General features: G+C 37.6%; 2 protein-coding genes across 3 annotated transcripts in view; one reads left to right on the top strand and one right to left on the bottom strand.

Annotated features, from left to right (window-relative positions):
• Positions 1–14,510, top strand: part of IFT140 (intraflagellar transport 140) — a 175,123-nt gene that overhangs the window by 129,040 nt on the left and 31,573 nt on the right. The window lies entirely within an intron of this gene.
• TMEM204 (transmembrane protein 204) overlaps positions 1–14,510 on the bottom strand; it is a 51,940-nt gene that overhangs the window by 29,522 nt on the left and 7,908 nt on the right. The window contains exon 2 of one of the 2 annotated variants that reach the window (XM_036738509.1): positions 13,289–13,940. In XM_036738509.1, the coding sequence (XP_036594404.1) occupies positions 13,289–13,568 (280 nt within the window). In that variant the 5' untranslated portion in view covers positions 13,569–13,940. Of the gene's footprint in view, positions 1–13,288; positions 14,230–14,510 lie in introns of those variants that run through there. The other variant, XM_036738508.1, reaches the window with a different exon arrangement.

Genomic DNA, 14,510 nt, shown 5'->3' with positions numbered 1-14,510 from the left:
GTGGAATACTTCTGCTGATTTGCTTTTTGTGTGGAAGAGTTCCTGGACCATGTCAGATTCCTGAACCAAATAGAAAAGGGCTTTAAAACTCCTAAGGGAAACTGGAGACAGAGAGGTCAAGAGAAGATGCTGAGAAAATCCTCACCTCTGCCCATAGAGCAGATATTTCTCTCTTATGGTGGTGAATTTCTTCCTTGCTATTAGAAGGTTTCAAGTCCTATTTATGCCCTTTTCTTTTTTTTAAAAAAAAATTTATTTATTTTTTAAAGCACAGAGGTTTTGCCAGGTTTCTCTGAATACTATCCCTGTCATCGTTTCTTACAACAGAGTAGTATTCCATCACATTTATATGCCATAATTTTTTCAGCCATTCCCCAAATGATGGGCATTCCCTCAGTTTCCAATTCTTTGCCACCATGAAAAGAGCTGCTATAAGTATTTTTGTATATATGTGTCCTTTCCCTCTTTCTTTGATCTCTTCGGGATATAGCCCTAGAAAAATCAATATTGCTAGATAAAAAGATACACATAGTTTACTGGCCCTATGGGTATTGTTCCAAATTGCTCTCCAGAATGGTTAGATCATTTCACAACTCCACCAACAGTGCATGAGTGTCCCAATTTTTCCATATCCCCTCCAGCATTTTATCTTCTTCCTTTTTGACATCTTGGTTGATCTAATGGGTGTGCGATAGCACCTCAAAGTTGTTTTAATTTTCATTTCTTTAATTATTAGCGATTTATAGCATCTCTTCATATGACTATTGATAACTTTGATTTCTTCCTCTGAAAACCACCTGTTCATATCTTTTGACCATTTATCATTTGAGGATTGGCTCTTATTCTTGAAAATTTGACTCAGTTCTCTATGTATCTTACAAATGGGACTTTCATCAGAGAAATTTGCTGCAAAGATTTTCCCCCAGTTTCCTGCTTTTCTAAGTTTAACTGATTTTGTTTCTGCTAAAATTTTTAATTTTATGTCATTAAAATTATCTATTTTGCCATTTGTGAACCTCTCTATCATTGATTTGGTCATGAACTCTTCCCCTATCCACAGATCTAACAGGTAATTTCTTTCCCATTCCACTAATGTGCTTGTGGTAAAATGTTGAAAATCATGCACCCATTTGGAGCTTTTCTTGATATATTGTATGGGATGTTGGTCTATGGCTAGTTTCTGCCACACTGCTTTCTAGTTTTCCCAACATTTCTGTTAGATAATAAGTTCTTGCAGCAATAGCTGGGATCTTTGGGTTTATCAAACACTAGGTAACTGCTCATTTGCTTCCATATATTATGTACCTCATCTATTCCACTGACCAACCTCTACTTTTTTTACCCAGTACCAAATTGTTTTGAAGATTGCAGCTTTGTAGTACTGTTTGAGATTTGATACTGCTGGACTCCCTTCCTTCCCTTTTTTATTAATTCCCTTTATATTCTTCTTCCTCCAAATGAATTTTGTTATTATTTTTTCTAGCTCTATAGAATAATTCTTTGGTACTTTGATTGGCATGGCACTGAACAAGTAAATTAATTTAGGTAGTACTGTAATTTTTATTATATTGGCTTGGCCTACCTGTAAGCAATTAATATTTTTCCAGTTGCTTAGATCTGTTCTTATTTGTGTGAAAAGTGTTTTGTAATTGTGTTCAAATAGTTCCTAGGTTTGTCTTGGCAGATAGACTCCCAAGTATTTTATATTGTCTACAGTTATTTTAAATGTTATTTATCTTTTCCTGCTAGGTTTGTTGGTAATATTCAGAAATGTTAATGATTTGTGTAGGTTTATTTTATACCCTGCAACTTGGCTAACATTCTTACTTGTTTTGACTAGTTTCATAGTTGATTCTCTAGGGTTCCCTAAGTATATCATCATATCATCTGCAAAATTACTTTCCAGAAAAACTGGATCAATTCACAACTCCACCAGTAGTATCCTAGTAGCGATTTTACTTAGTGTATGTTTTTCATATGTGTGTGTATATATATACATGTGTGTACATATATGTATACACACATTGTCTTTTCCAATTAAGACTACAAGTTTCCTGAGAATAATGATTGTTTCACTTTCATCTTTGTATTTCCTTCACCTAACACGGTGGCTGGCTTAAGTGGGCACTTAATAAATGGTTATTGAATGAACAAATGCCTGTCTTCCTCACCAGCACTGACAGATTAATCTTTCTAATGCTTTGTCAGTTCACCCTTGGCTCTGAAACCTTTGATTACTCCCTGTACTGTCTGTAGGATAATATCCAGAATCTTTAGTCTGACCAAAGGGGACTTTTACAATATGGCCCCAAAGTATACCTATCCAGTCTTATTTCTCACTCTTCCTCCTCTATGTTTACTGTACGTTCTAGTCAAACTGAACTACTCAACTATGAAATTATATAATTTTATTATTTATCCTACCTCACCATCTTTGCTAACACCATTCCTTCCACTAGGATGTCCTTCCCTTCATCCATATCAAAATCCTACCTATTCTTCAAGTTCTGTCTATTTCAAATACTATTTTCTTCATGATGCCCTTCTTGGACTCAGATGGCTGTGACCTCAATCCTCCTCTGTACCTCTGTGTTGCTTTGTATCAAATGATATACTGGATGTAAAAACATATCTAAATCTGTCAAATATTATAAAAATGTAAGATAGTAGTAGTAAACTCTCTTATTGGATTCATATTCTGTTTCGTATTATATTTATGTGTATACTTATCCTGACACCCCATCTGCATTTTAAATGCCATAAGAACAGGAGACTATATTTTACTCATTTTTGTATCTCTCCAGCATGTAGCAAGGATGCCTTGTGCATAGCATTAAGCCTTCGATAGATTTTGCTGAATTGAATTGTTTCCACACTAAAAAGACTCTTTGTGTTGACATATTAATGTATATAATTAATAACATGCAAGATAAGCTTTGGAGTTAGTTTTTTAAAATTAGTTTACTTTAACATGTTGTTTTATATAAGCAAGGCTAATTATCCATTTAGGAGGCTTATCATTCATATTCAGTCTGCCTGTACTTCATCATAACATACCAGCCAGCCCTTTCTGAAATAAATTTCTTCTACCTAGTTTAAGTTTTTTAAGCATCATATCAGGTTTACTATCTTGTGTATATTGAAGAACTGACTATCCCTTGGATATGTGCCGTCTTTTAAGTTTTATGTTTAAGAAAAACAAACCCAAAACCAACTTGTTTGGCTTGTCATGGATCATCTTCATATTTGCTTCAAACTCTCCTTGTGGCTTCATCTTCTAATAAATTATTTACTTCTAGGAACTTACTAGAGACTTAGCCTTGCCATTTTATGTCATTGATGGTATTTAGGTGATAGCAGAATCTGTTCAATAGATAACATATTGTTGGTAGTGGATCCAGGTTTCACCCTTTGAGAATACTTAACGAATGGCACTTTTGTCTAGTTCTGCTTTGCTACTGAGAACTCTGGATAGGAAGTGACCAAAAACCTACAGGCAGCATTCTCATTCATGTTCGTCACATCTAGTTCCCTTCTGTGCTATCTGAACTACCTCCCCTCTTGCCCTCTTCCTGCATCATGGAATATAAGTCCTAACTTCCTGCATTCTCTCTCACACTATAAAAGGATGCCCAGGCTGTCTCCATCTAGATGTTTATTGTCTGTTTGTCTAAGAATGTTTGGGGCATGTGTATGGATTCAGCTTTAATCATTTCCTACTTTGTCACTCTTCTGATGGGAGAAAGGTTTGAATCGTGAGCAAGATTTCAATTGATTTAATTAAATTAATTAAAAGGTTTCTTTTAAGTTCATTAGGAATCTGAATCTTGTAATGTAGATATAATTTCTCGGAGGTATTTTACTATGTAGAGAGGCCCAGGACATTTTAATGTGGCCTTCTACCTAATAGGCCTCATTTTTCCTTATAGTCACCCCTCAAGATGGAGAATCTGAACATTGTTCCTCTGGTTTTAGGTTATATATTTTGTTCATTTTAAAACATGTAAGCCACTGCATTGGTCCAGAGAGCTGTACTGAAGATGTCAGTTTTTAGTCAGACTGGCTGTGCTATACTTTCTTTAGATAGGAAACTGGAGCTTTAGTGTGAATATTGGGAAATGGCTAGTATATTTCATCATATCTCAGGCTACTTAATCAAAGGTATGGAGATCTGGTGAAAATCTGAAAAATTTATCTTATGCCAGGACTTAAACCACATAACATTTAAAGGAAATGGGAATCACTGGGTCCTCCGGCCCTGCACTCCATCAGTTTTTTGTTTCTGACTACATGCCAGACATTTCCACCTAGATGTCTTGCTATCAGTACAAAGGCTTTCTTTGCTCTGCACTCTTGCTCATTCTTTTCCTAGTGCTTGAAACACCCTCCCTTTATGTCACCTGTCAAACAACTGCTTATCTCAAGTTAGGCACTTGGCATGTTTGTAATTATACTTAGTGGATTATAAGTCTATGTGGTCAGTCTGTCAGACCACTCACACTCTGATGCTCTAGGTTTGCTTGTGTACCTTCCTCTCTACCCCAGAACACTCTCATGTGCAAAGGTAGCTGGGATCTTAGCACCCTGTCCCATCTGACTGTACTCTTTCATCACTGTCCCCAGAACTGGAATTGCTCTGTGGAAAGGGCACTGGGATCCTCATGCACCCAACTCTATCTTACCAAAGACTGCCTCCATTCTACTTTAATTCTTACTTTTCACGTGCTTCCTAAAATCAAAGTTCATCATGGGGGCAAACCCAACCCTCTTAGTATACATACTGGGATTTCCCCATAAGCACACATACCAAACTGCTAGGCATCTATACTCAAACATATCCTTGAACTGCCAGAGAGCTGAACTGAAACTAGCCCCACTCATTGACAGCATACTGTGAACTCACTTTTTCACTTATACCACAATTCTCTGCATCAACTCACTCAAACCACATTAACTTTTTGTTTGTGCTCCATTCTCCACATGCTCTGTTATCAACACAGTGTCACATACCCCCAGAACCCAGTTTTTAAAGTACAGTTATTCTCCTGATTACTGGGATCAAGGGGATGTCCTGGCCTAGGGTTATTAATTATTAGCAGCTTCAGCCTAGGTCAACTGCTCAGACTCTGAGCAAACAAGGGTGGTGTCTTGTCATCTGGCATGAAGGAGATGCTTAATGTTTCTTGAATTGATTTTCCACCAACCAGATGCACGCTTTCTGTCTCTTTATCTCTCTAAGTTAGAATTTTCTACTGCTTGTATTTTGAGTTGTATTCTAGTTGTGGCTTTATTTTATTAACCCTCCTAGCCTGTAAGCTTCTTCAGGACAGGGACCTATTCTTACTCATTTTTGTATCCCTCAGACAAGAGTTAACCTAGAAATACACACACACACACACACACACACACACACACACACACACACACACATATATATTGCACATATACACATGTGAATTCATTGATTACCTACTATGTGTAGAGCATAGGACCTCAGTGAATATTTGTTCAGTTCAATTGAAATGAAATCTTAACTGTTGTCAATTTATATAGCAATATCCCTTTTTGGTATGTTAGTCTTTCTCATATGCATATGCACTGGATTCTACTTTATGCTATTTAAATTATTCATTTGACTATACTAAGGTGTCTTATTATTAAAAAAAAAAAACTTTAAAAAGCTATGACCAGGCTGACATTGAGAGCAGATTATTTGTGATTAAAATAAGATTACAGCAAATAACCATTCTTTCTTCTGAAAAGATCTTATTTGATCTATTGACCTATTTGAGTAGGTCAGTGCTGTACCCAGCTCCTTTCATTAGATATTCCCTATTTCCTGTAGGATAAAATGCAAACTCCATAGCCTGGCATCTAAAGCTTTCCTCTATTTCCTATTGGAAGCCTATCTTTCCAGGCTTATTTCCCTACAAGCCCTCTGTATTGTAGCCAAACTGAACACTGCTTTGAACAGCTCTCTGTTGTCTCCACGCTAATTTCTGCCTGCTGAAATCCTTTTCTTTCTCTTCAAGACAGCCTAGGCACTACGTCATCCTTAGAGCCTTCTTGTATGTCTCCAGCCAAAAGTGTTCTTTCCCTGCTCAGGTTTCCTTAGCACACTTTCCTATGTGTGCTCTCTCTCTTGCACCGTCATACTTATACTTATTTGGGTACATGTTCCGTTCCTCCTAGTAGACTGAAGAGTAGAGAGTAGTAGTTAAGTAGTTCCTTAAAAGGAGAGACTGCATAATCTTTCATCCATATACACTTGCCACTTAGCACAAGTCTGGTACATGATGGATGATTAATAAATGTTGAGTTGAATTCCTTGAATTTGAATATGAGTTTTTCAGGCCCGTTGCTTAGAAGAGTAACAACTCATAGTAGTCAGCTAATCAAATTTGTTTCTTTGTTCTCTTTCTAAATTCCTTCATTGTCCTTTCTTATTTTCTTTGATTAACATTCAGTATAGATGCCAACCAGCTAAGTAGCATCTATGAAAAGGGTTTTATTTTTCTTTCTTTTTCAATGAGAGAGAGAAGGCAGATTTTCATTGATTGGAAAAAATAAAATTTCATTACAATTTAAAAAAAAATAATACTTTGTAAACTGAAAAAAGAAATAGTGCTTGTGAGGAGCACTGAGTCCCTCTGGTGGACTGAAGGAGACACAGGCAGAAAAAAAGGAGAGCGGGCTAGGGGTAGGGGAGAACAAAAGAGAGCAAATAGAAGCAGAATGGAGAAAGCACAAAGAGAAAATAGAGGCAAACACTGGTTGAAAGTTCAAAGGGTAGAGAGTAAAATACCATCAACATTTTTTGGTGGTAGTCTCAGGAGGTGATTGGAAATAGCAAAGCTTCCAAAATTCCTTCATTAGAACATGGCTAGCATGAGTATAAAACAAGAGCATACTGACTGTACCTTCCTAGTTAAATAAACAAAAATTCTAACTCACAAACGTGCTATAGATCTTCATTATGGAGCTGCTGAACTTAGCCCTTTTGCAGTCAAGTGCTAAGTGATGTGAAGATACCAGGTGCCATGGAAGTTCCAAGAAGGCAGGGATATCTGGGGATCAGAGGTCATTGAGGAATTGTGTAGGAGGTGGGCTTGGATGTGTGTGAGCTGGACTTTACAGAAGGTAGAGAACTGGGTAAGCTTTGAGGGAGGAGAGAGCTTTTCATACTGAGGGAGCAGCTTGTGCAAAGCACAGACAAAATAAGTAACTTACTTCTGTGATTAATCAATGTCCCACTGTGTAGGAAAATAAGGAGACTGCTCTGACTAGAATAGAAGGTGTGAGCTGGGGAAATCAAGCTCCATAGATAGAGCAGGACCAGTTATGGAAGCCAAGCCTCCCTAAAACAGTTTAAAATAAAGAACAAGCTGGGGGAGAGTTGGAAATCAACACGAGTTGGGCTTTAGTGGAGGAAGTAGTCAATATAACTGAATTTTTGTTCTGCCTTTTGAATGATATGAAAGAGAACTATAGCTGTAGTTCTCAAGCTAATACTGTGCCACAGGTGATATTTGTGAAATGGGAAATGTACTGGTAAAATAATCTTTTATCTTCTTATGAGAATCTTAATACTACACTAATGAAAATGCAGGTACAGGCTGGTAGGTTGTGTATTATTTGCAAAGTGACAGTAAATAACTGGTTTATCTTATAGACCAATGGTGATGTACTGGCTTAAAAAAATAGATATGTTCTAGAAAAGTTAAATATAAATCATTTTTACCTTATTTTTATTGATGCCTTTAATTTTTATATTACGTTCCTTTACGAATGTATCTTCCCCCCTCCTTCCTCTACCCATGTCATTCCTTGTAATAAAGATCGAAAAGAGAAAGATCAAAAAAAGTAACTCAGCAAGACTAGTCAGCACAACAGTTATGTCTGAAACTATATCAGAATTCCACGTCCGGAGCCTCTACCTCTGAAGTGAAGGGAGGGAGGTGCATTTTCTTAACTCTACTGTGGGGCAGAATGTGGCCATTATAGTTACACAGCATTCTGTATACACAGTATTTTATATGGAACAGGGGAGGTCTCAAATGAAAAGAATTATATGGCGAATACTTCAATAAAGTAATTAACCTCTAATTTATCAACTTTGTCACTCTGCTTTGTCACATTCATTACATATAGCACTTTATAGGTTATAGAATGATTTCCTCACAACTAAGTATTGCTAGTATTATCCAAATTTTACAAATGTAGAAATTGAAGTTTAGGGTTAAGTGATTTCCTGTGGTCTTTGATAAGACACAAAGTCAGACCTGCTGGGTTCACTTTTTAGTTCAGTTTGGTTAGCCCCCAAAATCAGCAAATGTCTTACTCCTTTATGAATCTATAACATATTCCTCTGTGTTGTCTTCCCACAAATTAATGCCTCCCACTTCTCCCTTAAATTGTTTTCAGCCACAGTATCAAAACTAGCCAGTGAACAATCCCACTAAGCAAGCCAATTTGGAGATGTAACTAAAATCTGACCAGTTTGTATAGTGTTAGCTGAGCTTCCCTCTTGCTTTTCCTATTCTATAACCTACAGAGTCATAGATTTAGTGCTGGAAGGATCTGTAGAGATCATCTGTGCTGCCCCATCATTTTACAGGTGAGCAAACAGAGGGCCCAGAAAGGCTAAACAATATGCTCAGAGTCACATGGTAAGCAGCAAAGTCAGAATTTTCAAACTAAGCTCTTTTGGCTCTAGATCTGACATTTCTCCTACTATGTCACACAGCTTCCTTTCTTTAGGTTTGATTCCTGGATTAAATCTAATATTTTGACACACTTTTTTTTTATCCTCTCCCATCTATGTTAATGTGGGCTATATATGCTGAAATTCCTGTGTACTGTATTTCTAGCTATAAGATTGGCTATATAGTAGTCAGGATCAAATATAGCTAGAAATATATAACATTTTTACATTCTAGTAGTTTCTGTCTCTGCCCCCAGCAGAACTCTGTCTCCTGTGTTCTTGCCTTCTCTCTGGAAAAGGTTAAAGTAGGGCAGTACTGAAGCAGTATTAAATTAAAAGGGATTTTAGATTAAAAGGGATTTTAGAGGTCATCTAACCTCTACTAAAAAAAAAGTACAGCGATAGGAACTCACGACCTTACAAGGCAAACTTTTCTAGTTTCAAACAGCTCTACTTGTTTTCACATTTGATGTAACTGCATCCCTGTGACAGTGGTCTCAGTTAGGACCAATGGAGCCATGCAAAGTTAAGTCTCCTGCTCTTCTATTCAGCTCAATTCAACAAGCATTCAGCTGCCTCTTCCTTACCAGGCAATAAGCTTACATCCTATGGGGGGTAATAACAGGTACACAGAGAAGTAAGCACAAATATGTGAAAAATGCTGTAAAGTCTTTCCAGGAGAGAGTAGATCAGAAATGTTAACAACTGGAGGATTCAAGGAAGGACCTTGTAGAGGAGCTGGAACAAGCAGAGACTTGCATGGAGCCAAGGATTCCAAGAGATGGAGGCAACCTTTGCAAAGGCATGGAGGCAAGAGATGGACTGTCCAGTATGGGCCCTAGCAGTGAGGCCAGATTGGTGAGAACAGAAAGTGGGTAGGGGGATAATAGGAAACAAGTCTGGAATAACAATTGGAGCTAGATTATGAAGGGCCTTAAATGCCAAACACAGGAGTTTGTTCTCAAGGCAATAGGAAGCCGTTGAAGCTTTTTGAGCAGAGGAGTGATATGGTCAGAACTGTGCTGGACAATACCAATCCAGCAGCTGTGTGGAGTGTGGAGATCTGAGGTGGGGAGACTTTGGAAGGGCATTACGATAATTCAGGTGAGGAGTGGCTAGGACCTGAATTAGGATGGTTTCAGTCTGAGTGGAGAGAAGGGGACAGATACAAGAGATGTTGTAGAGGTAGAATTGATATGGCAAATGATTTCCTGGGGAAAGGGAGAGGGAATATTTGAAAATGATTCCAAGGTTATTAACCAGGGGCTTGGGAGGATGGTAGTGTCTTCAACAGAAAAAGGAAAGTTAGAAAAAGTGATGGATAGATTTTAGGGGAAAATGAGTTCTTTTTCTATTTGTTGATTTGAGATGCCAGTTGAGCATTCAAGTGGAGATGTCCAGCAGGCAGTTGATGATGTAGGACTGGAGAACAGGAGAGGGAAGTCTTTCACATAGCCCATATATCTATTATAATGATTGTGTCCTATGTGATACAGTTGTGTATCCCCCTAACTATTTTGGTTGCTTTCCTTTGAATATCTTTAAATAGTCTAATACGACAGGTGCTGCCTGACTTTGAACAAATTACTTAATTCTCCTGGGCTTCAGTGTTCTTAGCTATAAAATGATGGAACAAAGCTGGATAGCCTCTAAGGTCTCTATTATCCTGTGAACTTCCAGCTCCTAAATATCCCTCTTAAAATGTGGTATCCAGAAGGGAGCACAACTCCAGATAGGCAGAGTAGAGCAGAACTGTTACTTCTCTTGTTCCAAACATTATGCTTATGTTAATTAAGCCTAACGTAACATTGTTTTTTCTTTGTGTGGTGTTGTTATGTTGGGGTGGGGCAGTGTGTGCAATAATCATTGAATATTATTGACTCATATTTATTAACTCACATTGAGCTTCTAGAAAATATGAAGTACTTTTTTCCCCATACATCCCCCATCTTGTATTTTTACACTATAAAATGTCATTTTTTATGATTCAGCTGATCATTCCAACCTATTGAGATTTTTTTTGGATTCCTAATTTTGTCATACAACATATTAGCTATCCTTCACAGTTATGGTCATTTGCAAATTTGCTAAGCATTATATCCATGCCTTAGTCCAAGTCACTGATAAGAACAAAGTGAAACACAAAATCCTTTGGGACTCTGCTAGAGCTCTCTCTCCAAGCTGATCAATCTGTTTATCACCTTTCTTAGGCTCTAGCCAGTTCTGAATCCACCTAACTCTTCTTGTCCACAAGGATATGATGAGAAACATCATGGAATGCCTGGCCGAAATCTAGAGATTTTCTATTTATAGAATTCCTTTGATCCAATGGTATAGTTACTCAAAAAGAAAAAAACAGGTGAAATTCTTCAGTGAGGTGCAGCAGAAAGAATGTTGAACTTTTAGGAACAAAACAAGAGTTTGGATCCTGACTTGGACAAGTGAGTTCATCTCTCTAGACCCCCATGAGGGGGGTTCGACTAGATGATCTTTAATATGTCTTCCATCTCTAGTTTTATGATCCTGTGATCAGGTAGGCTCTTAATGAGTCTATGCTACCACTAAGTTCTCACCAATTCACTTTCTATGTGTTTACAAACCATACATTCTAGTCATACTAATCTATAGTGGGAGATTACTGGTAAGATTGATATTAATTATAAGTCAGAATTATCATGAATTTAATATTGCTCTCTCTGTATGTGGGTTTGCTGTACATTTTAGGGAGGTAGTTTATGGTTATTTTTGCATCTGATAACAAAATAAGATTCAAATCAATCACTGTTCCTAGACTGCTTACTCCCTAGAAACATGACTTTCTGCCAAAACTTAAAATCAGTTAGAGTCTGTGGTGTTCTTGAATGCTAATTTCTTATTATTGTTATAATTAGTTCAAACAATAACAATAATCTCAAGTTGCATGAAAGCACCCTTTCTAACATGAACTTTCTAGAAGAAAGAATTACCTGCTAAATATATGCATTTTTAAAATTCAGCCTGTATTTGAGTATTTCATTCATCTGAAGTTAACCAGATAGGAATTTTCCTTGAAAACTTTATTTGGCAATCAATTCATTTGACAAAAAATTATTGAGCACTTTTGTACACAGCATCATATATAGTCACTGTTTATATGGAGTTTGTGATCTAGTTGGGGAAAAAAGACATACATGAAAATTAAATAATACTAGAAAATATGCAGAACATCCTGCTTACATACAGTTTTTGAAGTGTGAATACATTTGTCTGATTTGTAGAAATAATTTCCTCTCTACTTTTATTGTTTTCAAAAAAATTTTCTATCGTTAACTCCCTTAGGATGTCAGTGCAACCTAAATTAAACTAAACAAAAAAAATGGAAAACTGAACAGAATTATTTGAGGAGTTTTTTTGGAAAAAGGGCTAAAATGTGTTATAAAAGTCACTACATGAGCTTTAAATATTTCCTTTTTAAAGTAGATTATTTATAAAGCAAATACATGGAGAAATTCTTAAACTTAAAAATTTCACCCAACATTTTAAAATTTTGATTTTTAAACATGATTCCTGTGATAAAGATATTTAGTCAAATTTTGTTCCAAGTGAATCATACTCACTGCATTTGAAAATCTTAAGAGTGACAGAATAGTGACTTTGGAAGATAGATTTTTAATAAAATTAAAATTGTGAGTAAGGGAACTAATAGACTTTTTGATTTATGTAGCACCTCCTAGTGTGTTCAAAATACTTTACATATTTTAAAAACGTAATTAGTCCTCCTAACTTCTCAGAGTGGAAAAAAAAACATACAGAAAAGTAATTTGCCTGACAGCCCATAGCCAAGTATCAATTATTTAGGAGCAAAGCTAAGAGTCTTGCTCTCCTAACTTCAGACCAGTATTGAGTCTCTAATCTGTGTTGCCTTTCTATCAGTTATTCTCATCATCCTGGTCCTCTTCTGCCACTTGATTCCAAAATTCAGTCCTTGCTGACTGTCTTTTCTACCTCTCTACTTTGTCTCTCACATGTTCTATAAGAGACCCTGCAAATCTAGGAAGACAAATCATTAACTGAATATTTTTTGAAATATACTATTTTTATTTTTACTTGTGTATTATTAAAATATTTAAACTTTTTTGTTCAGCTTCTGATCTTTTTAACCAAAAAAAAAAAATGTGTTGGGTTTTTGTTTTTTTTTTTTTCCAATTTTGTCGTTAGGAAGTTATATGTCTTTAAACACCAAAACTAACACTACCGATCAGTAAAAGGAAAAAAACCAACCCTAAATTCTTTATATACTTTATATACATGCATAAAATATCTTGGAGATAAAACAAGTGTAGGGTAGATTGGCCGGAAGGGTAGATATCTCTACTAATGGTTTTAATATTTGGGTGAGTTTCCTCCAAATGAGTGAAGTACTTCCCCTTGCTGTGTATAGATGATCATCAGGCGTATTCCATGGTAGATACTTTTACTCCATTGCGCTACCTGATGGCCAGATGCTGTATCAACAGCTGAGCATTTCACTTTGGCCACCTACCCATATACTGTCCTATTCCATTAGGCAAAAAAAAACCCTGGAAAAGTGAATAGAAGACTTACATTTGACGGTACTTCGAGATTCCTGGAATCCTGCTGAATCTGACCCCCAGCTCAAAGCTTCACACTCTCGATCTTCCCCTTGTCCATTTCGGGTTCCACTGCCTGCCCCTCCTTTTCCCTTATCTGCCAGCCAGCATATCTTCCACAGTCCCACACTTCGCTTGCGCCCATCTTCTAGGGTCTGGTACACCCAGTTGGGAGTAAAGGCCGCTGCATTATTGAGAATTAGTGAAACTAGGGCCACTAATACAGCCGTGGCCACCAGTTTCTGGACAGTCATATCTGACTGTCAGTTACTGTCAGTGTATTTGCAGAAGATCCAAGGGTTCGGCCAGCTGTGGCACATTGAAAAAGAACTGTTAATGAAAGAGCCACCAGATAGTGTTAGGGGTGGCTAGAGAACATCACCGTTCATTCTCAAAGTCAGCTTCCAAGTCAACTCCAATCAAGCAAATTAGCACATTCTGAGGTAGACGGGAATATTCCATAGAAGAAGTCTGAGGTGTAGCACTGTCCTGATGACACGGCCCTATCCTCCTGCCTGCACTTTGAGTAGTGCCAGTCCTGTGCTGAACCAGGCTGCAGAAAGGCCCATCCCTTAAAGATCAATGTGCCCCCACAATGGGTCCAGAATCTTGAGCTTGTGGTCTTCCTAGGGGGAAAGAGTATCAAATAGGTGTTAGCCGAATGTCTTGGTCTTCCAGTGCAGCAAATACAGGAAACAGAGGATCTCTTCAGAGGCAGAATAGCATATTGGAAACCCCTTTTCCAATACTACACGACCCTGATCCGCTTTAACCTAGTAAATAAAACTGATAGTCGTTAAAGCACACACCCCAGACAGGAGTGTAATGAAGAAAGGACATGGGCTTTGAGTGGCTAAAGCTTTCCCTGCCCAGGCTTCTTGCCCGGTGTCCCAGCAGCCAGGAGCAGATACTGAAAAGTAGGGATTCGGCTGCAGGGAAGTGTGCATATGGTCTTTTCCTCTTGTCTTTCAGCAAAAAGGAAATGGTTGTTTTTGAGGCTGTTTTTGGTGAGCTGGAGGGCGTAGCCAATTGCAACAAACAGAGGCTCTGCCACAGCAGCCAGACACTAACAGGATGTGTTTCCTGAAAGGAAAAGACTGGGGAGACTTCTAAAGTCTTACTCCCAAACCCACCTCCTTTCACTGCTCCCTCTCCACACCTTCCTTTCCAAAAAGGAAAGGCCAGGGATGTTGTGG

Source organism: Trichosurus vulpecula, chromosome 9 (assembly GCF_011100635.1).
Source record: "Trichosurus vulpecula isolate mTriVul1 chromosome 9, mTriVul1.pri, whole genome shotgun sequence".
In the NCBI taxonomy this organism is placed as follows: Eukaryota; Metazoa; Chordata; class Mammalia; order Diprotodontia; family Phalangeridae; genus Trichosurus; species Trichosurus vulpecula.
This window is presented reverse-complemented; position numbering and strand designations above follow the sequence as displayed.